General features: G+C 48.0%; 3 protein-coding genes across 7 annotated transcripts; 2 read left to right on the top strand and 1 right to left on the bottom strand.

The window, feature by feature from the left end:
- Nucleotides 1–263: 263 nt before the first annotated feature.
- LOC122623098 (zinc finger protein hangover) lies at nucleotides 264–14,932 on the top strand. 4 transcript variants are annotated; one of them, XM_043802032.1, is made up of 8 exons: nucleotides 264–1,055; nucleotides 6,655–6,996; nucleotides 8,206–8,349; nucleotides 8,506–10,285; nucleotides 10,875–11,836; nucleotides 11,928–12,548; nucleotides 12,804–14,148; nucleotides 14,232–14,932. In XM_043802032.1, exons 1-8 carry the CDS (start codon nucleotides 732–734, stop codon nucleotides 14,375–14,377), a joined length of 5,664 nt encoding a protein of 1,887 aa, XP_043657967.1. In that variant the 5' UTR covers nucleotides 264–731; the 3' UTR covers nucleotides 14,378–14,932. The 4 variants fall into 4 exon arrangements, with proteins under 4 accessions (XP_043657967.1, XP_043657966.1, XP_043657965.1 ...); XM_043802031.1 differs by having other exon boundaries at nucleotides 8,506–10,297; XM_043802030.1 differs by having other exon boundaries at nucleotides 12,804–14,932.
- Nucleotides 14,933–16,170: 1,238 nt separating this feature from the next.
- LOC122624045 (cell cycle control protein 50A) lies at nucleotides 16,171–18,643 on the bottom strand. Of its 2 annotated transcripts, XR_006326436.1 has the most exons (7): nucleotides 18,484–18,643; nucleotides 17,993–18,264; nucleotides 17,537–17,732; nucleotides 17,147–17,482; nucleotides 16,917–17,082; nucleotides 16,748–16,836; nucleotides 16,171–16,615 (listed from the first exon to the last, which is right to left on the bottom strand). XR_006326436.1 is itself a non-coding variant. In XM_043803473.1 (6 exons), the coding sequence occupies exons 1-6, from the start codon at nucleotides 18,542–18,544 to the stop codon at nucleotides 16,570–16,572; spliced, it is 1,077 nt and encodes a 358-aa protein (XP_043659408.1). In that variant the 5' UTR covers nucleotides 18,545–18,643; the 3' UTR covers nucleotides 16,171–16,569. The 2 variants fall into 2 exon arrangements, 1 of the variants encoding a protein (XP_043659408.1); XM_043803473.1 differs by lacking the exon at nucleotides 16,748–16,836.
- A 289-nt stretch (nucleotides 18,644–18,932) lies between these two features.
- On the top strand, nucleotides 18,933–22,881 carry LOC122625372 (protein DDI1 homolog 2). Its single transcript, XM_043805523.1, has 4 exons — nucleotides 18,933–19,514; nucleotides 20,953–21,436; nucleotides 21,497–21,782; nucleotides 21,841–22,881. The coding sequence occupies exons 1-4, from the start codon at nucleotides 19,277–19,279 to the stop codon at nucleotides 22,219–22,221; spliced, it is 1,389 nt and encodes a 462-aa protein (XP_043661458.1). The 5' UTR covers nucleotides 18,933–19,276; the 3' UTR covers nucleotides 22,222–22,881.

Here is a 22,881-nt window from a genome sequence, read left to right as displayed (position 1 = left end):
ACTTTTAAGTACAGGTTTTTATAATTTTATTTTGAAAACCTATATCGCCGCGAAGCAAAAAGTCGAAAACATCGAATAATCGGATTGAAAATGGCTTCTTCGATGGCTATTTCCCAGTGTGACCAGACCCGCGGCCGCTAAGAAACACCGCCCAACAAGGAGAAGAGTGACCACGCCTGCGTCCGCCACAAACGACAGCGATAGTATCGCCAGACATCGCCAGGCGTGCTCATCTCGAGTCAAAAGCGACTTTTATCGCCAGAAACCGTTTTACCGTTTTGCAGCCCGGCGGAGCACGTCGCAGATACGCAACCGCAATCCGCAGTCCAGTGTAGCGTTCATTTTTTTTCCAGTGCGACTCCTCCACTCGTTCCAAACAAAAGCGAAGCGGAAAAGGAGGCGAAGATAAGGGAAAGCCGAAAGCGAAACTCCAAATCCCGAATCAGCGCACAGGATCATTGGAGGCAACAAAATAAGTAAAAAGAACCAGTGCGAACAATGTGCGAAAAGTGGGTGACGCGAGCGGCGTGGTCGATTCCGTCGGAGAGCGGATGATATAGCAGTATAGTTGTATATTGTAGTAGTGGATGGTGTGGAACGATTGCGAACGGACGCAGACCGAAACAAAAGTGAAAACGTGCAAAAAACAAAACCCAAAAACAAATTCAACCGAGAAGTAGAAGCAAGCGGCAAAGAAGAGAGCGAGAGGCGACGAATACAAAAGCGACAAAATGTGCGACGCTGCGGCGGCAACAGCAACAACAACATCATCAGCAGCAGCAGCAGTAGTCGCAACAACAACATCAACGGTAACAGTGGAGGCCACAGCGACACAGCCTGGAACGACGACGGTAGCCACTGCGTCAGCGGGAACCACGTCCCCTGAAGCAGCCATTCCAACAACAACATCGGCCAGAAACAGCGAATGGTCGGCGCGACAAAACTGCTGTCGCCTGTGCATCGCCCCACAAACCGAATGCATCTCGATCATCAATAGCTATGCGGCGGACAAGGAGCCGCTGTCCACCAAGATCCACAACTGCGTCGGCATCAAGGTGAGTGGCTATGGGTATGGGTGTGGGTATGGCTATGACTATGGGTTGTGGGCACGGGTAACGGGTGCGGGTATATACATAATCCGGCTGTCGCCATCGCCATTGCTGCCGTCGGTGTCGTCATCCCGGGTCTCCGAATCCGATTCCGAGTCCGAGTCCGGCGCTCTCAGTGAATGCTCTCTTGGGTGCTCTGGCACTCCCGGTGCTCTGGTGGTTGGACACCATTAACAGTTATACACACAGATCCCAAATGGCCAGTGGAAGGATGAGGCGGTGGCCACACCCGTTCGCTGGACAGAATGGAAAAGTGAGGTTACGGATGATGCCGAGTAGCCATTGGGCATTGGAGCATTCGGCCCCGGGGTTCAAGACCCATCGAAGTGGGATTGTGCAAGCACCAAAGATGATGGCCACATCCAAAAACGAAAGACCAAGCAAACAGAAAATAAAGCGAACGAACCGAAAACCAGCCATACTCCGCCTCCTCCACCTTCTCCTCCTCCTCTGCTTTGGTATGGGTGTGTGGCTAGCCGCATGGTCCGCTTTTTGGGTTTCCAATGTTTCCACTGCCAAGTCACGATGCAGTGGGAATGGAAGAGAATGGGTATGGGTATAGGAGGAGGAGGAGGAGTAGATGTGGAGCTCCATTCTGCCTGAAATCCAATCACGACCACAATCTTTAGCTCATAATCAAACTTGAACTCTACACTTTTGCTACTCCTCCTCCATCCATTCCATTCCTTCCATTGCCTTCCCGCTTTGAGGTTAGAACTGATCCTGCTTCCTTTCCAAAAATCTACAGCCTGCTCCGCTTGCTCCTCTTCTTCCTCCTGCGGTTCATCCGTTTCCTCCTTCTCCTTTTCTTCCTCCTCATCCTCCACTTCTCGATTGCCTCTTCCCAGCGGGCGAGAGCAGCTGCGAATGGCCAGCACAAAGCATAGAGCCCGATGAGCGCGCCGTCGTCGCCGCCGCCGCCGTTGTTGCCTTGGTATTTGTGTGCCTGGCTGCGTCTGTGTCCCCTGGCTGTTTGTGTGTTGGTGTGTATGTGTGTGCGGCGGACACACAGAGATTCAGAGATTCCAGGCCAGAAAACCGAAAAACCAAAAACCCAAAAACCCAGGCCAATTACATATAATTTTGCGCTGTGCTGCCTGCTGCGTACCTTTTTCAAGGAATTTCGCTTGGAGGGCAGCAGTTGCTCTCTGCTCCGCCGCCGCTCTCTCTTTGCGCGCGCGCATCCTTGCGAGGATATGGAAGTGGCGGAGACGGAACAGGCGGAACAGGAGGAGGACTTGGACTGCGGCTTCGCTAGCTTCGTTTATTGATTCTTTATACGGGCTCTTGCATGCTTGCTTTTCCTGTTTTTCCGCTGGGTTCCCCCGGCATTCCATTTAGTATGTGTATCCCCAATATTCCATATCCGCTTGGTCTGCTTGGTGCCCCCAATGGACGGATGGATGGGTCCAATGGTGCTCGGTTCTCCGCGATTCTCTGTTCTTTTCCCTGGGCTTCGATTCGATTTCATGGCAATTGCTCTTCACACAGACACGGGAACATGGCCACATGGACACACGCACACCATGGCACGCCAGTTGGCTCCGACAGAGGTGGTGTATATGTACACATATAAGTTGGCGTCATCGTCGTCATCGTCGCTAGCTCGACTGCTTCTCTTGCTGTTGCTCTTGGCTCTTCCTCTTCCACTGGCACTGGCACTGGCTCTGGCTGTGCTGGCTCTTGCTCTTGCTCCGTTCTCGTTATCTGGAGGCGGACCACATGCTCGCCATGGCATACACACGCACACAGCACCACAGGCACACGAAACAAAGACACTGGCAAAAGAGACCGGGAAACGGGAATGGGTATATGGGTATGGGAATGGGAATGGGTAGGCATGGACTTGGGTATGGGCTCGGGCTCGGGCATGGGCTTGGGCTTGGGCTTCGGCATGGGTATGGGCATGGGCATGGGCATATGGGCACGGTTATGGAGAAAGAGCAGGGGTTGGCGGTAAGCGGACAACGGTCAGCGGCGGAGACCCAAAACCGGGCACACAATTTCGTCGAGTGGTTTCACCTTGGGCACACCAGATTACCTGGCGGGATGTTGATATATTTCTGCTTTATGCCTTCTTCTGCTGCTTCTTTAACTGGCTGGATGAACTCCTCCTGCGGCCCGCATCGAATTTCCAACAACAAAAGCAACAACAAACAGAAGCAGCGGGCAGGCAGTTGAGCGGCGTCTCCATTTTGTGGCTCTTGGTCCCCAGGTGGACCAACTTTCTCCCCTTGGCCAAAAAATGCGACGACGACGACGACGACGATGAAGATGAAGCGACGTGACGAGATGACAAGCCGATAAAAGAGGGATTCCGAGGGGTGCGGAGGGCTTGGGGATTGGATTGGATTGAATTGGAGAGGAAGCCAACAAGGGCACACAGCGAAGCAGTCGAGGCATCCGCACATTTCCTTCCATTGCCTCATCCAAGATGGCGGGTGAGGGCGGACTGGTTGGAATAGGTAGCCGGGAATCCGTGAATCAAGGATACACACTTGAGGGATACACAAATGTCCAAGGATGTGGCCCTGCTTACCCAGAAAGGGAAAAATGGCTAGCGATGAGGCGATGATCCAAGATGAAACTAAGCGACATTATACAATTAGGAGCTAAAATCTTTGTGCTTCGGAAAGGAAGTAGCTAAGAGAGATAATATAAAAATTATACAAACTTTTAACGGAAGTCTTTGCACTTCCGCTAAAATACCATCATGGTTTCTTTGAGAACATGTACACATTTGAAGAACGGAATTAAATGTTTTATATTTTATTTTTTCATATATCTTATGTAACTGTTAAGAACTCTTGCGTCTCCAAAATGATAAACTTTAAATCGCTTTGAATGTCGGGATAAATGTGTAATTCCTAGAATCCATTGCTATTTGCACTTCCCCCTCGTCCCCCTTGCAACTACGCCGAAGTTTCAAGTCCGTCGTCTTTATCGATAACTCATTCGCATTGATCTCCGCAAGAACGATAACAGCTGTTCGGAAGCCCTAGGGTGGACCCTGTTGCACTTGCGTTTTTATTTGTATTTTGTTTTGCGTCTTGCGTTTGCCTTTGCCGTTGCCTGCGACGAAATTCAATATGCCCGAACTGAACCCTGATTCCGAATCCGACTCCTCATCGTCCTGCTCCTGCGTTGTTTTTGTTGTTGTTGTTGCTATGTTGCTGCCCTCAAGATCTACGGTCTGCTAAATATGAGGGTTACTTTTTGGTTATTTCTACGTCTTGTTGTGCGTGGAACGGACAGGACAGGATGCTCTCTTTCTCTTGCCCACAGGCACACATACACACGAGTGTACATATATAGAGATATCCATATAGATATAAACAGCATGGGTTTGGAACGAATAAGGACACAAAAAGGAGAAGAACTTGTTCCACGACGAAGGAGCTAAGGAGGCGGGGAATGGAATGGCATGGCTTGGATGGATGGTCCATGCTCCGTGGCTGGTGATTATTGCACCTGGTGGCCAGCAGAAAACGAAGGCGGCAGCTGGTGGAATCGCATCTGCAGCTGCCACAAGTCTTTCTGCATTATATATGTACATACATACCTACACCATGGCCACTATGTATTTATATGTACATAATATGTATGTATATGTACATAACTCCTGCCCTTTTGTGACTTTCTAAAATCTCACCTTATTGCGTAGCATATCGCCACAATGTGGATAAACTCAAACCCAAATAGGTTTCCAATGTTGCCTCATTAAAGTGCAGTCCGCGGAACATGGGAATCCTTGCATCCTGTATCCAATTGCATTTGGGAAACATGGCGGCAATAAAGGAAACGCTGGTTTGGGCGAGGTGAATGAACAACATATTATCGAAACGGAGTGGAGTTGGAGTGCAGCTTGAAGCGGAGATGGAGCAGCTCACTCAAAATCCTCTGCTGGTAGTGTGGGATAATTGTACATAAGGATGCAGTAGATATTTACTACTATAATACATATACATACATATGTATGTAGGCCCAAAATTGGAGGCGGGTGCCAGTGTATTCTGTGTGTGTGTGTGTGCATGTGAGTGTGCTTAAAGGACCCTCAGGGCTTTAATATCCTGGGGTTTCAATTACACTGGCACAACAATACGAGCAGCAACAACAACAGGCATTCGATTATTAAATTAAACACACCAACACAAACAAACGCATGTGCACACATAGCTGAAGTCGAAAAGACAAATGCAAAACAAAACATTTCCATCGTTTGTTTTGATCACTTTCATTCGCCTTCCCGATAGCTAATTCTTGTTGTATTGCTATCGATATTTAAGTGATGAAAGTGGAGAGGGGGAACATAGCTGATAATTAGGCGGTTTTCAAGCCAGGTATTTCAAGCTACTGATCGGATTACGTTTAATAGAGTAAACCCTTAAAAGCGGAAAACAGATAATTGCGAACAGATATTATTCCATGTTATAATTGGTTTAGTAAATTAGTTACTATAATATACTTAGTTTTGAAAATAAACGTAAACATTAAAAATTCGTAACTTATTTTGCTATTAGAAATTGTTTTTAAGTATTTTGCTATGATTAGAAAACAATGTGTTGTCAATTATTCGCATGGCGCTGCTTTAAACGAGATATTAAAATAGGTAAACCTTTATACATTTTTTTATATATACATATAGTATGGTATTTTGGCAACAACCCATCTTGTCATCACTGAGAAACTGCAACTGCTCCTTCGATAAGCGATTACGATAAAAGACGCCTAACCGCGGACTTAGATAATTGAGATTTAATAGATTTTGCGGCGGGGGCGACCAAGATGTTTTCAGCCTGGTTTCCCGGCGAAATCGACCCATGTGCTGTGTGTGTGTTTTGCGGCAGGACGGGCGTACATAGTTATGTATGTATATAAGGGCGGACATGGACTTACATACATAGGCTTGCAATTCAAGCGATACACACAGTCGTACACGCACACAAACAAACATGCGCACACACTGTTATCAGCCAGCAGGACATTTGATATGATTTGCGCAGTGTTCTGTGTTCTGTGTGTTTGTATTGGTGGAAGTGGTGAGAGGTGGGCGGATGGGGGGCGGTGATGAGGTGGGACATCTGAGGGGGTGGTGTGGGATGCCGTCGCAGTATTGCATATAATTATAAGCAGGTCATTGACATTAATAGGATAGTTGGTAGCCGGGGACTGCTGCCACTGCTACCTGCCTGCATTCTCCGCATCGCTGGACACACACAAATCTCCACTGGTGTCTCCCTTTCCCCAAAAGTCCGAAGGAAATGACCATAAACCGAAAGTGTGGGTTATCTATACTTTAAATAACGCACGTTGCGTCTTATAAAGGTTATTGTCTTGTAAACTTGTATACAACTGAGCTTAATTTGCCTATTCGTGAGTTATACTGGTGTATCTGCAAGCTCACTTTATGTACATAAAATTGCAAATTGTTTTGTTATTGATTTGTTATTATACGTTTTGTGTTTACTGCTGTAACCTTACATTTCCTTATTTGAAACCAAACCATTTGATTAACGATTCACAATTTTTTGAAAACTATTTTCAGGTTACACCGCAGGATCGGCTGTCGCAGCAAATTTGCCACGCCTGCATCAGTTACCTGAACTCATGGCAGAGCTTCAAGAACCGGTGCTTCAGCTCGCAGGCGAAGCAGCGCCAGTGGCTGGATGCCAACAAGAGCAAGCTCCTCAACTACCTGGACCTGAACAGTGCCGAGAATGGGGGAGGCGGCTCCTTCGATCAGCAGCTGCTTCAACAACAGCAACATCACCAGCAATCGGAGAATGAGCTCGAAGCGGAGAAGGCGACGCCAACGGCCGCATCGACCGCGGCGAACATTTTGGACGGCATACACTCGCTGAAGAAACGCAAATCCCTAACAGTCTATGTGAGTCCTAAACCGCAGCAGATGCCACAGCATCAATTGCAGCAGTTGCAGCTGCAACCACCGGCCCGAATGACCGCGACGATCAGCAGCGCACAGCAATCGCTGCAGACCCTTCTCTTACAGGTACCACCATCGGCGGCGTCGGCGGCTAGCTGCTCATCCACATCCACGTCCACCACATCCGCATCCCAGCAGCGGGAACAGCAGCAGCATCAGCAGCGCCAGCAATCTCACCAGTATCGCAGATACCATCATCATCATCATCATCAGCAGCAGCAGCAACAACAACATCAGCAGCGTGGCAAGCAAATGTTGCCACATCATCAGCAGCAACAGCAACACAGACGCCAGCGACAATTTCGCCCACAGCGTCCAGCTCCAGTTCCGGTGGTCAATCCGGCTCCAACATTGCGCAAATTTAAACCAAAGCTGTATTTGCCATTGGACATAACAGTTCCTCCGCTGCCGCCGCTGCCAACGATACCAACGATACCGACTTTGCCCCCAGTGGCCCCTGGATCCATTGCTCCGCCTCCTGTTGCTGCTGCTGAACTGCTGCCAGGGATTTCGGGTGTGGCTGGAATGGAGAGCCTGTCGCTGTCGCTGCCGCTTGATTTCAGCCAGAGCTGCAGCAGCAGTGGTCACGTCCAACATCAGCAGGCTGGTGGTCTGGCCACGTCGACGACTACGTCCAATCCGCCGGTCAGCGTCGTTTCCGCCACGACTTCTGCATCTGTATCTGCTTCTGCTTCTGCTTCTGCTTCCGCATCCGTGTCAACGGCTCCGCTGCTTATGCCGGTGACGCTCCAGAGCGCCGCCCAGCAGCTGCGCTTTTTCAGACGCTACTCCTATAATGTAATTGTATCGTGCATTCGAAGCGTGAACGAATCCCCTGACCCAATCCTGTACAGCGCTCTTCTACCTGTTATCCCGAATGCGAAATTATGCAAAATCATCAATGTCCGTCTGGATTTAGTCTTGCTTTTGCCGGTTTTTGGAATGCATCAATTTATAGTACCAACTCGGCCATAGCTCTCTGGCTAACGGGTATCAATGGACGTACTGCAGCGTCCATGATCGATGTTATTGATTTATCTCACTATGCCATTTACGAACTTGCAAATGTTGTATATTCGATTTAAACTAATTTCCGTTTCGTTCGGCACTGTTTGCTCTTTCATTTTTGGTTGAATGTTGGATTCCCTGCAGCCACTGCCTGCGATTCCAATCAAAGATGAGCCGATTGACACGGATGACGACTACCAGATGAAGTCCATAGACGAATCCGATGACATGGTCGATCCCACAATGTTCCTAGAGCGCTCCGAGCACGAGGGCGATGTCCCGCTGACGGTGAGTCACCATCTATACTATTAAATGTATTTAGGTAACTTTATTATTATATTACACTGATTAAATCATTTTAATTAAACAAAATGGAAGACTTACATAAAGCAAGATTTCCCTGTCAGGCTGACTGTAATTTATATTTCATTTGTACACCCGCAGGCCTCGGACTACGACTACACTGCGCAGCATGGCGTTAATGCCTCGTCGGTGGCTGCCTCGCTGCCGCCGAATGCGGTGGCCAATGTGGCAGCCGCCGGGGACTCCAAGGTGGCCAGCTGCAGGGCCTGCAGCCTGCAGTTCTCCACCCGGGCCAACGCCCGTCGCCACGAAAGGAATCTGCACCCAAACCTGTTCCAGTTGTCCACAGACTCCCCCCACAACACACCCATCACGAAGCCAACGCCCGCCCTGGCTGCCGCCTTGGAAATCCAACGGGCAGCGGCGGCGGCGGCCACCGCGGAGGCAAATCGGGCAGCGGGCGCTGCTGGCGGGAATATCTCCACACAAAAGTACCGCCAGGTGGTGATGAACGCGTTTATTAAGTGCGAGGGCGGCGGCTACGACTACGATAATCCCGAACAGTACCGACCACTGCTCACCCGCGACAAAGTGGAGTTCATTGAGCAGAACGACGAGTTCCTTGAGCAATACCAGACGATGACCTGCCGATGTTGCAACAAGTACTTCAGCACGTACAAGAACTTCATGGCGCACGTGCGCAAGAAGTATCCGCAGCTGCCGCGCAACCTTTGCTTCAATTGCCTCAAGATGAACGACTCCAAGGCGCTGTTCATCTCGCATCTGAAGAAGCGAAATTGCATAAATCTCTTTAGAGTGTTGAATGCGCTGCGTGGTAAAACAACGACAGTGATGGTGCCCACTGCCGAGGATATGACAGACGATGGAGCAACAGGAGTTGTGGCGGTTGCCGATGCCGGAGCTGGAGCGGTGGCCATGAATAGTCCCACAGTTACAGCGAGCGGAGAAGTGGTTACTCCCGGCGGTGGCTCCGAGCGCCCAGAGAAACTGCGCGCCAAGGAACTTCTGGTCAACAAGCTGTACGAGTGCAAGCTCTGTCCCAAGGGATTCCGCACCAAGCACGAGTTCCGAACGCATGTCTACGACAAGCACGCGGATGTCCAGCGCAAGGATAACAACTCGATACAGTGCAGCTTCTGTGGGCTGGATTTTGCTGATCCCGTGGACAGACGGCGGCACTACAACAACATGGACTGCATTGTCCGGCTGCGCTGCATGACGTGCGATGCCAAGCTGGAAACGCACCAGCGATTCCTCGATCACGTCTATCAGGATCACTTGGGCGGCGTGGGTGGCGGGGCGGTCAGCGACAATGCCTCCACCACTGGCAGCGGCATGGCCAGGAGCAACAGCATGGAACATTCGCCGGGCAAGAGGAGCCTGCTCGGCGCCTTAGGCATTGGTGTTGGATCCTCGGCGGAGGAGTCGCGGAGCAGCAGTGCGGCTCCGCCACTGACCTCCACACCAAAGCCGGCGGGGGGTACTCAGGTGGGTGGCGGTGGATCCACCAGCGCCTCTGCCGCCGCAGCCGCTCAGAACTCAGCGAATCGGGATGCATCCGCACCCAAATCCCAGTACTTCTCCCGTATGCCGCAGGTATGCCCCATTTGCGGCCAGCAGTACAACAACTACAACAATGTGCTGCGCCACATGGAATCAAAGCATCCGAACAAACTGCCAGAGACATACAAGTGCGTGCGATGCGGACTTGGTTATCCTCGGATCTCCTACCTACGGGAGCATATGATCAATGTGCACGGAGTGGACAAGAACCGACACTCTGGCGGCTTCGAATACATCGTGAACGCGGATGCAGTGAAGTTGGCGGACGGAAGCACGCCGAACGTCTACACGGGTCGCTACGACTACGTGATGAAGGACCTGATGTCGATAACAAATGGTGGGACACTCGGTAATTAGGCTTAGATTGTAGACGTCCCCCCGCTGTGCCTGTTTCACGTTGCCTCTGTCCCTGCCACCGTTTCATCTCCATGTCCATATTTGTTCAGATATTGTCTTTTTAACATAAATGAAACTTAGCAAACTAAATGCATGACTAAACAGTTGTGTCACAGATATACGGACTCTTAAGATAGGCTTTAATTAAATGTATCTCAACATTCGAGTCAATCAGATTTAGTCCTTCTGAAATTGAGTTCGTATTTCACGGATATGTGATCTTAAAGTAAAATTTAATATATTTTCATCGATTGGTCTTTAATGTAACAAATTTGCCAACCACATATGTTGTCATATTAGCAATTCTATTTGTTGTTTCCCCCGAGCTCTCATCAAAAATTTTTGGTGAATGTTAAAGCACCTCGTTCAACTTAAATGAGATAAAGGCTCTACTCACATTGAAAATTCATATATCTAAGGCTTCAACATGCTGGTATGTCTCGTGCTGCCTATAGCTTAATTTTTGTTCTTATTTGCGAGTAAGATAACACTAGAAGTGACACACTAACGCGCTCTACCGTCAATTCCAGATGATGAAGAGGAGGAGCCTGGCAGCGTGGCCAAGAAGATGCGCCTGGATGACAGCAGCAACAACAGCAGCCTGGTGGGCGTGGCTAGCCAGCAGAAGGAGTGCCCCATCTGCAATGCGGTGTTCAGCAACAACATTGGCCTGTCCAATCATATGCGTTCCCACTACACGGCATCGAATGCAGTGAATGCAGCTTTGGCGGCTGCCAATCGGATGACACCCAAATCGCTAACGATTACCGCAACACCAGCAGCGGATTCGGAGGTGGGATTTGGAGGAACAGTATCAGAGTCGGCTCCAGCAACACCTGCCAATGTGCCACCGGCAATGGCCAACCAAACGCCCCAGGAGCAGGCAGTTTTTCGACGGAGCCTTGACCAGGCAGCCGATCGCCGCTTTCGGCGAATGCGCTGCCGCATCTGCCAGCGTCGTTTCAGTTCGAAGAAGTCCTATCGCTACCACATGCTCACCGATCATCAGGTGCAGAATGTGCAGTTCATCAAATGCAAGCTGTGCAACGCAGAGTTTGCCTACGAGAAGGGCCTGAAGGTGCATCTGTTCAAGGTGCACGGAAGGGCCATCAAGGATGAAATGATTATCAAGCAGTTCGAATGTGAGGTTTGCTCGATCGTCTATAGTTCAGAGACGGAGCTACAGCAGCACAAACGCAGCGTTCACAAGCTTACTTCCACTTCGGCGTCCACGTCCTCTAAGATTGACGATGACTCTCTAATGGACGAGGTCAAGCCTACAGCAGCGGATCTAGCTGATCTCTCCACCCTCGCGGCCGGTGCATCCACTGCATCTGCTCCACTGTACTGGTACCAGTGCAAGTACTGTCCATCAAACTTTAACACCAACAAGAAGCTGGCCATCCACATCAACTCGCACGACGAGTTTGACTCAAACGATTATTCCTGCAAAGATTGCGGAAACGTCTACAGCGGACGCAAGAGTCTATGGGTAAGTCTGGATGGGATTAACCAGTTTATTCGATCATGGGGAAAACAATTTGTTGGCTCAATACAACAACTATATCAATATTCGTCCACAGGTTCATCGCTATAAGAAGCACCCGCAAGTGCCCAACCCAGCTGAGTGCTCGCTGTGCCGCAAGGTCTTCTTCGACCGCCAGATGCATGACAACCACACGCCCACCTGCAACCGCAAGCCGATCACCTCGACAGGTGCCCACCAGCAGCAGGATGCACAGCTGCAGCAACAGCAGGCGCTCCAGCCGGCCAGAAGAACAGTTTTCCGGCATAAGACCGGCGATGACGATGACGAGGATGAGGACGATGAGCAGCAGCAACTGGAGGAGAGGGGAAACAGCGATGGCAATGGCACAACTGCCGGAGTGGCGTCGGGCAGTACTGTAACTGCGGGCACGTCACTGAAGATCCGCATTCCGGAGGTGGCGTGCACCATTTGCGGGGCTCGATTCACCGACCAGGAGCACTTTAGCAAGCACATCCAGAAGCACGAGCAAGAGCTGTACGTGGACAACCCACTGGCGGCGATGTTCGACGATGGGCCGGCGGATGCCGGTCAGTTCCAGGTGGAACGACAAAACGAGAACGGGGAATACGCGTGCGATTTGTGCGCCAAGACGTTCCCCCAGGTGATCGCACTCAAGGTGCATCGCAAGTGGCATTTCAGAGGTGATAGCAAGCAGGTGAGCGTTTTTGGGCTTGTGCAGCGAGGAGGACAAGCGACGGACGATGGCGAGGATCGTCGTCTGTCGCGCCACCAACAACTTTTGATGTGCTGATGATGATGATGATGCCTCCGCACCAGTCGCAAAAAACAGATATCAACATCTCGTCATTGCCAATTGAATTTGTACTAATCTTTATTTTCTCTTTTTTCTTCCCCACCACCCCAAATCCCGCTGTATCCTGCTATTCCCCGGGCATATTAATCCTTGCAGAACCCCATCGACGGCGAAGCGACACAGTTGACCAACAACAATCACACAACCAACAACAACAACAACTCGATGCTGCACCTCCGCGAGCTGCATGCGGTGGGCCTGATGCCCAACCAGCAGCAGCAGAGCCTCAACAACTCGTGCAACAGCAGCATGAACCACAACAACAGCAGCAGCAACCGCAGCAAATCAATGAAGCGGAAACGTGAACTGAAATGCGAATACTGCGCCTCCACCTTCATCAGCAATAACAATCTGCGTCGCCACATGTACGAGCTGCACAAACACGAGGTAAGCAATCTGCCCGAGCCGCCGGTGATTGTGGTGGACGATCACCTCACCTGCCGTCGCTGTCAGCTGACGTTCGACACAAAGGAGCTGTGGATCGAGCACAAGCTGGCCGATGCTAAGGTGGTGCGACCCTTCTGCCCTTTCCAGTGGGGCTGCGATCTGTGCGGCGAGTATCTGTCGCGCAAGGAGAAGCTGATGAACCACATTAACAACCATTTAAAGGAGGAGGTCATAGTGCCAGTGGCCACTAAGGCGGCCATAGAGAGAACAGCGGCCATGGAAGCAGCGGCAGCAGATGCAAACACATCGGCGCCACTATCAACATTAGGCGAAGGAGCAGAATCCGATGATAATTTTGTAGAGAAAGGTGAGGCTGCAGGAGCAACAGCATCAGAAAAGATGGCGAGTCCCGACGAGGAAGATAGCGATGATTTGGACGAGGATAGCTCCGGCGACGAGGATGAGAGTTCAGGCACCGGAGATGATGACGATGACGACACGGACGATGAGGATGGCGAGGGTGAAGATGAGGACGAGGAGGGAGATGGTGGCGAGGGCGAGGACGAAGAGGGTGTGCAGCCTCCCGCTCAACTCTTGACACAGAAGCAACACAAAGCGAATCTAAACCAGGACGACGATGATCTTGTCGAGGAGGTCATCAGCTCCGATGACGACGAGGACGATGATGGAGAAGTGGAAAGCGACGATGACGACGACGATGATGACGATGAGGAGGACGATGTGGAGGAGCCGGAGCCAGTGGCATTGCCGGTGCGCCCGCTAATGAATGGCAAATCAAAGATGCCGCCGCTGATAGTGGCCAGTTCGGAGGATGAGGACGATGGTGTGATGCCCATAGAGGACATCATCGAAGAGGAGTTCGATGAGGACGCCGATCCAGATCCCGATCCGGAGGATGCCATTGAGGAGGTAGACGACGATGATTTAGATGAGGGGGATGTGGAGGACGAGCCGAATGTGGTGTCGACGGCCTCCTTTTCGGAGAGCGAGTCTACCACAACGACCACGTCCAATTCGCATTCGCATTCAACGGGTGAGCGGCGTAAGAAGGCCGACGATCAGTTGAATGATCCCGGCTTTACCTGTGATCTATGTCAACTTTGTTTCGATTCTCAGGAGCTTCTCCAGAGCCACATCAAAAGTCATATCCTCAATGGGCCAAAGCTCTCAACAGCGCCAGCAGCAGCCACACAGCCAGCAGCGGCAACAACAGCAAGCAGCACGGCAACCGCATTAGTAACGGCAGCCAAGACGAAGCCTGACTCCAAGTCAGCGGTGCTGGCCAACAATAACAATAGCAAGACAAGCAGTAAGACTGTTGCTGCCACGGCGGCAGCTGCAGCAACTGCGACAAATTGAGTGATCATACTACCACTCCCACTACCACACCTCATCATCTCAATCCAAAATCACTTGAAATGTACAAAGCCAATCCACTCAGACACCGCCATCATCTCATCATAATCATTCGAACAATGAATACATCAGCAACCACATAAGCATCAGCAACGCATTCCATCAACAAATCAGCCACGTTTATGTATAGCACGAGATGCGTGTGTGTGCGTGTGTGTTATATAAACCTTTTTTCTTGCTTCTAGTCTTAAGAAACTAACTAACATATATGTACATCATATATAAGACTTTTTTTTTTAAATGTTAACCTAGTATGTACCACGCACACACCCACACACAAAGCAAAATATGGGATTTATATACACATCCCTTTAGTGCTAAGTTTCGCTATTAAACTATATATATATATATATAAATACATTGATATAGTAGGCTTAAGCATAAAGAAAACTACGTCTTAATATGTTATACATCAATTAACAAGCAAAAAGTTTACGACGCACCAAAGCAAGCGACAGAAAACGCAAGGGAAACCGCTCAGTTAGAGTTAGTAAAAACCATCAGGATTTTCAAGTATTTCACACAACACCATGACACTCCCAGCCACACAAACACAACGCGGCAGTTGTTGAGGCGTTTTTTTTTTTTCAGATTTAAGCCTTGGTCTTCCCAAAATTTTGAATTCAATTTAAAACTTTCATGAGGACCTTCGAATTATAACACTTTTATTTCCTTATCAGTAAGTTTTTATAGATGTCTGAACACTGAAATTCTATGACAGGGCAACAGTGACTAGCCTTCTTACCAAAATGAAGAAAATGTAACTAGTTTTTTTTCTCCGATACGTATTTCTGAATAACTTACAAATATTTTTAATCCATTGAGAAAGTTTTGTTTTGTTTTACATTTTATACCACGTTGTCAAGAGCAGAAGATAAGTTCTTGGTCGGATGTATTGGAAATTTATATACCGTCTACGCATTCGAAATCAAGTTGATGTGCACGGAAGACCAAGGTCAATAGTGGATCCATACTTAGAACCGTATTTACATAGATTGAGATTCATTCATATGGCTTATATAAAGATTCAGCATAATATGTACATTACTTATATTTCACACCATACACCCACACGCATGCGCACACAACTTTAACATTTATAGACAGGACTAATAATGGCGGCATTATAAGTAAAACTAGCTTAAGCAACTTCTAAACTGTAACTGGAAATGTAGTCTAAAACGTACAAAATAAATTAAAACAAATGCAGAATCATATAAGCAAACTTTTGTCCCTCACGCGTTGAAGAATCGAAAAGAAAGTAATAAAAGAAATGTAAACCTAAAAATATATATAGGAAATTAAAAGTATTTTTCTTTGGTGGGGCTTGCAGATTCCGATACCACACTTTTGAAGGCCTTATCTGATATCAAGCAGGAAATGCTTAAATAGCGCTGATAACCACGTGATTACGAGTTCAACACGTTCATACTGTCATCCAATTTTATTCGTTTAACATGAATACGGTTGTACCTTTGCGAAGGAAATCACAAATATATTTACGGCTATTTAGAAAAATTTAAACAGAATCCTAAACTTAAATATTACGGTCCCATATAAACAAAGAATAAACATTGTAACTCTGAAACTTTTCCGATTTCAAGTTGACCCCATTTACTTGCCAATAAAACAAGGGAGCTATGCCATTAACAATGTTTATTTGCGCGTATAAACGTAGTAAAAGGCAATACAGATTAAGTCAGGCACAAAGTATTACTTTGCAGTTTGTAAAGCAATGGTGGAAATTCGTGTGGATGTTGCGAAGGGGGCCACTTTTGCTATGTGTGATGTGCGGAATAAGTTATACAAAAAATCACAATTTGGGTGCACACATATAGAGTCAAAGACGAACAGAATCAACAAAAGGCACTTGGCCAGCTCTTCGCATGGCCAAGAACACACAGTTAAACATAAAGAATAGAGCAGTCGAGAACACGGTGCCAGTTGGTTAATAGAAACTACTTTATGCTGATAGGGCTTAAACAGATGGATGTACTAAAGCTAAGTGAAGCAGCCCGGAATACTGACGGTGCTCGGTCTAGGAGTACTGCGTGTGCGGATTCACGTTGATCATCTCCATGTTGCTGCGGGAGAAACAGAAATAAAACCATGATTAGTTCAAGAGCCCATAGAAGGTGTCAATCAATTTGGCCAGTGCCCGATAAGGTATAAAGCTACTATCAAACGCTACTTAATTGTCAATACTTATCGCGCACCGAGCAAAGCTATTTTGGCCATGAGAAACGATTCGGCTTCAATGGGGTATGAAATACTCGACTCTTAGCTGACCTAATGGACTATAATGCTGCGGGAGTAGGGATAAGGGCAGGATGGATGATGATCGGTACAATGAGGATGAATTTATGATGTGCGACAGCAACTCACCTGCGACTGCATCGCATATGGATAAACAGCAGGGCCAGGCCCAGGGTGATGCATATTGCGCCGACCACAATGTACGCAATGCCCAGGAACGGGTTCTTGCCACCGAGCACGGATGTGGTGGTGAGGATCATTCGCTTAGTGCCGTCAAACGACACTACCGGGTAATCTGAAAGGCAAAGCGAAAATACATTAGACTCGGCATTCAAGATATCCTAGCCATTGGTACTTACGATACTTAATGTTAAGTGTATAATTGCCAGCCTTGAGGCCGTTGGCATAGTTGGTGTTCGTTTGGTTAAGCCGGCGGTAAAGCTTCCGGAAGCTGGGCAGAGCGGCGGTGCGCATCCACACAATCAGATCCTCGTTCTGGAAGCCGTTGTTTTCCGGATTCTCCGGGTCCAGGTCGGCCAGACCGTTCTGCCAGAATATTGGCTGTGAGAATCCCTCAAGGGCGACTTTCAGGTTACCCTCTGGGTTGCGGAACTTGACACGCTTGTCCGATGGCCAGGCTATGCCCGTCTTCAGCAGGTTGATCTCGGAGCCACCCTGCAACAGGGTCAACGTGTCTGGAAGAGATTAAGGTTAGTTGCCGTGCAATCGAGGTAGTTTGCGTACCGCACCATTGAACAGCGAGTTGGCAATGGCACCGCACGGCGCGATGGGCTTTCCAGAATCGGGATCATAGGCGAAGGGGGCACAGTCTGTGCTGGGCGTTTGCGATAGGTGACCCAGCAGCTGCTCGTCGTCCCGTGATTTCACATAGCGCCGATGGTTCTGATAGTAGTTTGTCAGCCCGTAGTACATGTATACGACACCCTTAAAAAAAATAAGTTAACGATAACTTAAATGAAATTCACTGTTTAGTTTGGTAACATTTTAAGTATTCAAAAATCCAAATCCACTAATATTTACTATCAAAAATTATCAAAATTTCTTTCAAGCCAATCTGCTTGATAAATACTTTTTAGATTATAAAAGCCACATATAGCTTTTGATGTGAACTACTTAACTACCTTAACTCTCTATTGATTACTTAAGCTAAGCAGCTACTTAAGATCTGGATCCCTTTAACTCACATTGAAGTCCGAAGGCAGGACGAAGGGCACCTCGCAGGTGCAATCACTACTGCCGGGGTGGGCGTCCAGATACTCCGCACAGGTGGTATTTCCGGCAGAGCTCCTACACTTGGTGTAGTCGATGATCAGCTCGTTTGCGGTGTTGCTCAGGTGCAGCAGGACCACTCCGATGGGTATGAAGAGAACTCCGATCACAAAGAAGGTGGGCAGTACGGTGCGGGCGGTTAGGACTGGCTGCCAAGCGGGCAGGCGCTGCTGCTTGAAGGCCGAATCTGTGGGTGAACAGGTGGGGAAAGTGGAAAACGTGAGCGACTAGGCGTGACCTCATGGTTAATGCAGGGCAACCAGGATGGGCCCCGAAAATCGATTTGCGATTGGATATTAGTCATTCTCCTCCTTATCACTTGTTACGCGTGTAAGTGTAGGTGAGTGTGTTTTTGGGGGTTTGGAAGTTTGAAGGGGGGGTGGCTCGCATGAATCTGGGTTTTTACCTGAAGGTCGCTTGGACTTCGCCGCTGCACTCTCCTCATTCTCCGCTGGTTGTGTGGACATGGTGGCTTATCTGGTTTCTCACTAGGCACCTCGAAAAGCTCCTTGGTGTCCAAACGCTGCAAGTGACTCCAATTGAATAAAGTAAATACAATAAATTTTCGATGACAGCACATGAGTCATCGATAAGTATCGCTGTTATTTACTGATAGTGGGTGGCAGATATCGAGGAACTTATTATTTCCAGATTTTCTTACAGTATTATTATTACATTCCCTTTTCAAATGCGTAATATCTTTGTGTTATTTTGGAAAGACAAAAAAAGTGCCCTTTAAAAAGTGACTACAGATTCCAACGTTCATCATAAAGACATTTAACTGTTTCTTTTTAGTAATTATAGTCTTCTTTGGATAACATGTCAAACTTAGGTAAATCAAAAATCATTAGTCCCTCCAAATTTGTCGTAATACCTTCATATAAGTAATGCTCTAACCATCCCATTCAACCATCGATAGGCAAGCCGCGAATAGTATCGATAAGGCGCCGCATGCAACCGCGTGGAGGCGGCGTTTTCGTTGTTGTGTCAAAACAATACGCGAGCAGCAGAATATCAGCACACCTCCCAACCAGCCAGCAAAGATAAAGGCGAAAAAGGCTAGGCCAGCAGAGATTGGGACTTACCTTGCCACCCGCCAGTGCAGTACACACCCGCGCCCACTCATCCGATCCCCCGAACCCACGCAAACAACAACAACAAAAACGCTAACACACACACACTCACAGCACACATCGGCGATGAAAATCACAGTGACGACCAGCGATGACAAGGTCTTCTGCTTGGACGTGGCCCAGGATCTGGAGCTGGAGAATCTCAAGGCTCTCTGCGCGATGGAGATCGGTGCAGAAGTGGGCCAAATAGCGGTCATATTCAACGGGCGGGAGCTTTCCAGCGACAAACAGACGCTGCAACAGTGCGGCGTCGGCGATGGCGACTTCATCATGTTGGAACGACGCAGGAGCGCCAATCGCTCAGGTGAGAGGGAGGCCTGGAACAGGAACGGGAAGGGAAAGGGGAAGTTGTCAGAGAGGAGTGAATGAGCGAGAGGAGAGCCATTAATCCTTATGTGGGTCAGGTCTTGTGGGGGCGGGGGCAGGGACGGATCTTGAGTACGGGTTTGGGGAGTTTGGGGAGGGTGAAAGGGATTCATTGGTCAGATAACGCAAATTCACACAATAATAAAATTCGAATTTGTATAATTATTATAATAATGATACCTAAACACTTAAATATTTAAATACTGTAGCAACATACTATTTGGGACGGGGGAAACCCCAATTACGTAGTACGTAAAGGGGAAAATGTATGCATCAAAAGCTAACAACACTTTTGCAACGTGAAATTTGAACTCTGCACATTTTTTTTGCAAATACTTGCGTTTTTTAGTTTCTGTATTTTTATGGAAAAGCGCACCGAGCACAGCTCATCTTTTTGCGGCGCAATTGGTGTTAAAAATAAACGCCTTGCCTTGTCTGACTTTCTTTTTGCGAATTCCAAAATAACAGCGGCACACAGACACGGGAACTCTGGAAGTGGCTTATCTGTTTCCACTGCAGCGCAAATAGCAGGGGAGCGGGATGGGAATTCCAATGGAAGTAGAGAAGCAGCAGCAGGTGCGTTGCCTCTGCCACCGTCTCCGCCTCATGGATCCACCCACTTGGGCCGCCCACTGTGGCCCACTGTTTTGTTGACCCCTGAATGCGCATTTGGCCTTGTCAGTTTGTCCATTGAAATGGGATCGTAGCATATATAAATGTTTTGCTATATATCTGTATTCATGGTATTTCTGCACTCATGTATTTACATACACAATTTTTTTTCCACTGCAGACAGGTGTGGGCGGTGAACAATTTTCGATTTCATTTACCATTGCACAGCACTTTGGACTCCATGATTCGCATAAGAGCAAGCACATTTTTGAGTACAAATCTTAATTTCAGTATAAATGAGCCCGACTATATATTATCTATATATAAATATGTATTAACTAGTTAACGCAGCTGCACTTGCATGTCTTTTTCTCGCTTGCCTAATATTTTAAATTAGATTATAGATTGTAGATCAATTAGGATCAATCAAAATCGGATGACAGTGACCTAATCAATCTCTACGACAAACGTTTATACATATACATACAGTTTTTATGACAATTAGCAATAATTTATTTCACAATTAAGACATATTTTTAAGGTATTGCTTGCTCTTTCTTTCTCGAGTTTTCCCCATTTTAACGCTTCTAGGGAATTAATTCTTATTTATTAAGATTTATTGATAATAGTCTCGATTTGTATCAGATAACTACACTGATCATAATATATTCTTTAAACTATGTAAAATATGGGCAAAGTAATCCTGGAAACCACCTCAATCGTCGGATCCCCCTAACCAGATTGCTTTCTTTCAATAAATTCAGGTGGCGGAAATCCAGCGATCAGCACGCTGGACTTCAGCAGCATCGCCGTGCCGGGCACGAGTTCCGGAGGCAGTCCACCTTCGAGGAGTGTGCAGCAGCAGGGAGTGCAGCAGGCGCAGTTCAACAACCTCACAGACATCCCCATGACCGATGAGTTCAATGTAAACTTCGACGACGACCCAGAGACAGTGCGACAGATGTTCCTGTCCAGTCCCGAGACGCTGTCGCTCCTCCGGCAGTACAATCCAAGTCTGGCGGAGGCCATCGATTCCGGCGACAGGGAAACCTTTGCCCGGCTGCTCCGAGAGCATATTACGGAGCGGAAGAGGCGGAACGAGCACCGCATGCGCATGCTAAATGCCGATCCGTTTGATGAGGAGACGCAACGTCTGATTGCCGAGGAGATCAAGCAGAAAAATATCCAGGATAACATGGCGGCAGCCATTGAATACAATCCGGAGATCTTCGGTACGGTTACAATGCTGTAAGTAATTTAACAACTTACTAATATATTTGGAATGAGTCACTTTTTGTGCATCATTAGGTATATTAACTGCAAAGTGAATGGGTTTCCTGTGAAGGCCTTTGTGGACTCTGGCGCCCAGACGACGATCATGAGCAAGGACTGCGCCGAACGGTGCCACGTCAACCGGTTGATTGACACGCGCTGGAACGGTGTGGCCAAGGGTGTTGGCACGCAGCCCATTCTGGGTAGAATACACATGGTCCAGTTGCAGATTGAGAACGATCACCTAACGTCCAGCTTTACTGTTCTGGGCCAGCAGCCCATGGACATGTTGCTTGGTCTGGACATGCTAAAGCGACATCAGGTAAAGCAGTCAAGAATAAATTTGGATCAGGTCAATGCTAATTAATTGGTTGTTCCAGTGCCTGATTGACTTGCAGCGAAATTTGTTGATTATCGGCACCACGGGAACAACGACACCCTTTCTGCCGGAAAGTGAGCTGCCGGTCAGCGCCCGACTCACAGGACACTCGGAGGAGTCGATGGAACAGGAGGCAATTGCCAATGCAATCGAGCAAAGTAAACGGGAGAGCGGTGGCGGCGGAAGTGGCGCCGGTGGCGGACCCAACACGATTAATCCGCAAGACCGATTCACCGAACAGGACGTCACCGATCTCATGGCCCTGGGCTATCCTCGCAGCGATGTGCTTACCGTGCTCCGGCTGTGCGGCGGTAATAAGCAGGCGGCCAGCTCCGTGCTGCTCCACCGCAACGATGCCGCCTCGGGAGGCGAACTCAGCTGAACGCGGCTAGACCCACAGCTCACACCACCTAAAGCCGAACTCCCCACAGCCAGAAACCGGATTGCAACAGGATGATGAACAGACTGGACCCCACTAACTGGTTGCCGTTCCAACGAAATACTCCGAGCAATACCAAAAAAGTACGCCACGCCGCATATAAAGTCAAATAAGAAATAGTAAGGACTACACACACAACCACAAAGCAATGAAAACAGAAACGAAAACCTTTCTAATTTAGTGAAATTTTTATAAACTGAAGTCACTTTTTTTATACAAATCGTTTGTTACGATGTACAATATCTAATTATGGTGCTCTCCAGCACCGGATCATTTTTAAAGCAGAGCAGGGTTGGTTTTTTCTAGAGAATATTGAGAGATGGAACAGAAAGCGATATAATCTAAAATTTAAGACAAAAGTAACAAAGTATAATGGATGGAAATCTGGACGGTGATGGAACCAAGCCGCATCAACGAAAATATTAAACAAGTAATTACAAAACAAAAACGAAAATAAGAACGCCTGACTATTAAATAATAATACAATTATACACATATAAACATTATACACAATTTGAACTAGTATTAAGGGTCTGTCAAGCAAAAATGAATTGGGTTCAATAATAAATGGTCGATAGTATTGTTTTGGATTTGAAAAGGAAA

Source organism: Drosophila teissieri, chromosome X (genome assembly GCF_016746235.2).
Source record: "Drosophila teissieri strain GT53w chromosome X, Prin_Dtei_1.1, whole genome shotgun sequence".
Taxonomy (NCBI): Eukaryota; Metazoa; Arthropoda; class Insecta; order Diptera; family Drosophilidae; genus Drosophila; species Drosophila teissieri.
Note: the sequence above shows the minus strand (reverse complement) of the source record. Positions and strands in the feature narration are given on the sequence as shown.

Bases quoted from the DNA above. Each gene is read 5' to 3' on its own strand.
- LOC122623098 (XM_043802028.1), top strand. From the start codon at position 732: ATGTGCGACGCTGCGGCGGCAACAGCAACAACAACATCATCAGCAGCA. The intron at 8,350-8,505 runs GTGAGTCACCAT...GTACACCCGCAG, and splicing joins AGGGCGATGTCCCGCTGACG to GCCTCGGACTACGACTACAC. The intron at 12,549-12,803 runs GTGAGCGTTTTT...TAATCCTTGCAG, and splicing joins TCAGAGGTGATAGCAAGCAG to AACCCCATCGACGGCGAAGC.
- LOC122624045 (XM_043803473.1), bottom strand. From the start codon at position 18,544: ATGTCCACACAACCAGCGGAGAATGAGGAGAGTGCAGCGGCGAAGTCC. The intron at 17,483-17,536 runs GTGCGGTACGCA...AATCTCTTCCAG, and splicing joins TGCCAACTCGCTGTTCAATG to ACACGTTGACCCTGTTGCAG. The intron at 16,616-16,916 runs GTGAGTTGCTGT...TTTCTCCCGCAG, and splicing joins CATATGCGATGCAGTCGCAG to CAACATGGAGATGATCAACG.
- LOC122625372 (XM_043805523.1), top strand. From the start codon at position 19,277: ATGAAAATCACAGTGACGACCAGCGATGACAAGGTCTTCTGCTTGGAC. The intron at 19,515-20,952 runs GTGAGAGGGAGG...CAATAAATTCAG, and splicing joins CAGGAGCGCCAATCGCTCAG to GTGGCGGAAATCCAGCGATC. The intron at 21,783-21,840 runs GTAAAGCAGTCA...TGGTTGTTCCAG, and splicing joins ACATGCTAAAGCGACATCAG to TGCCTGATTGACTTGCAGCG.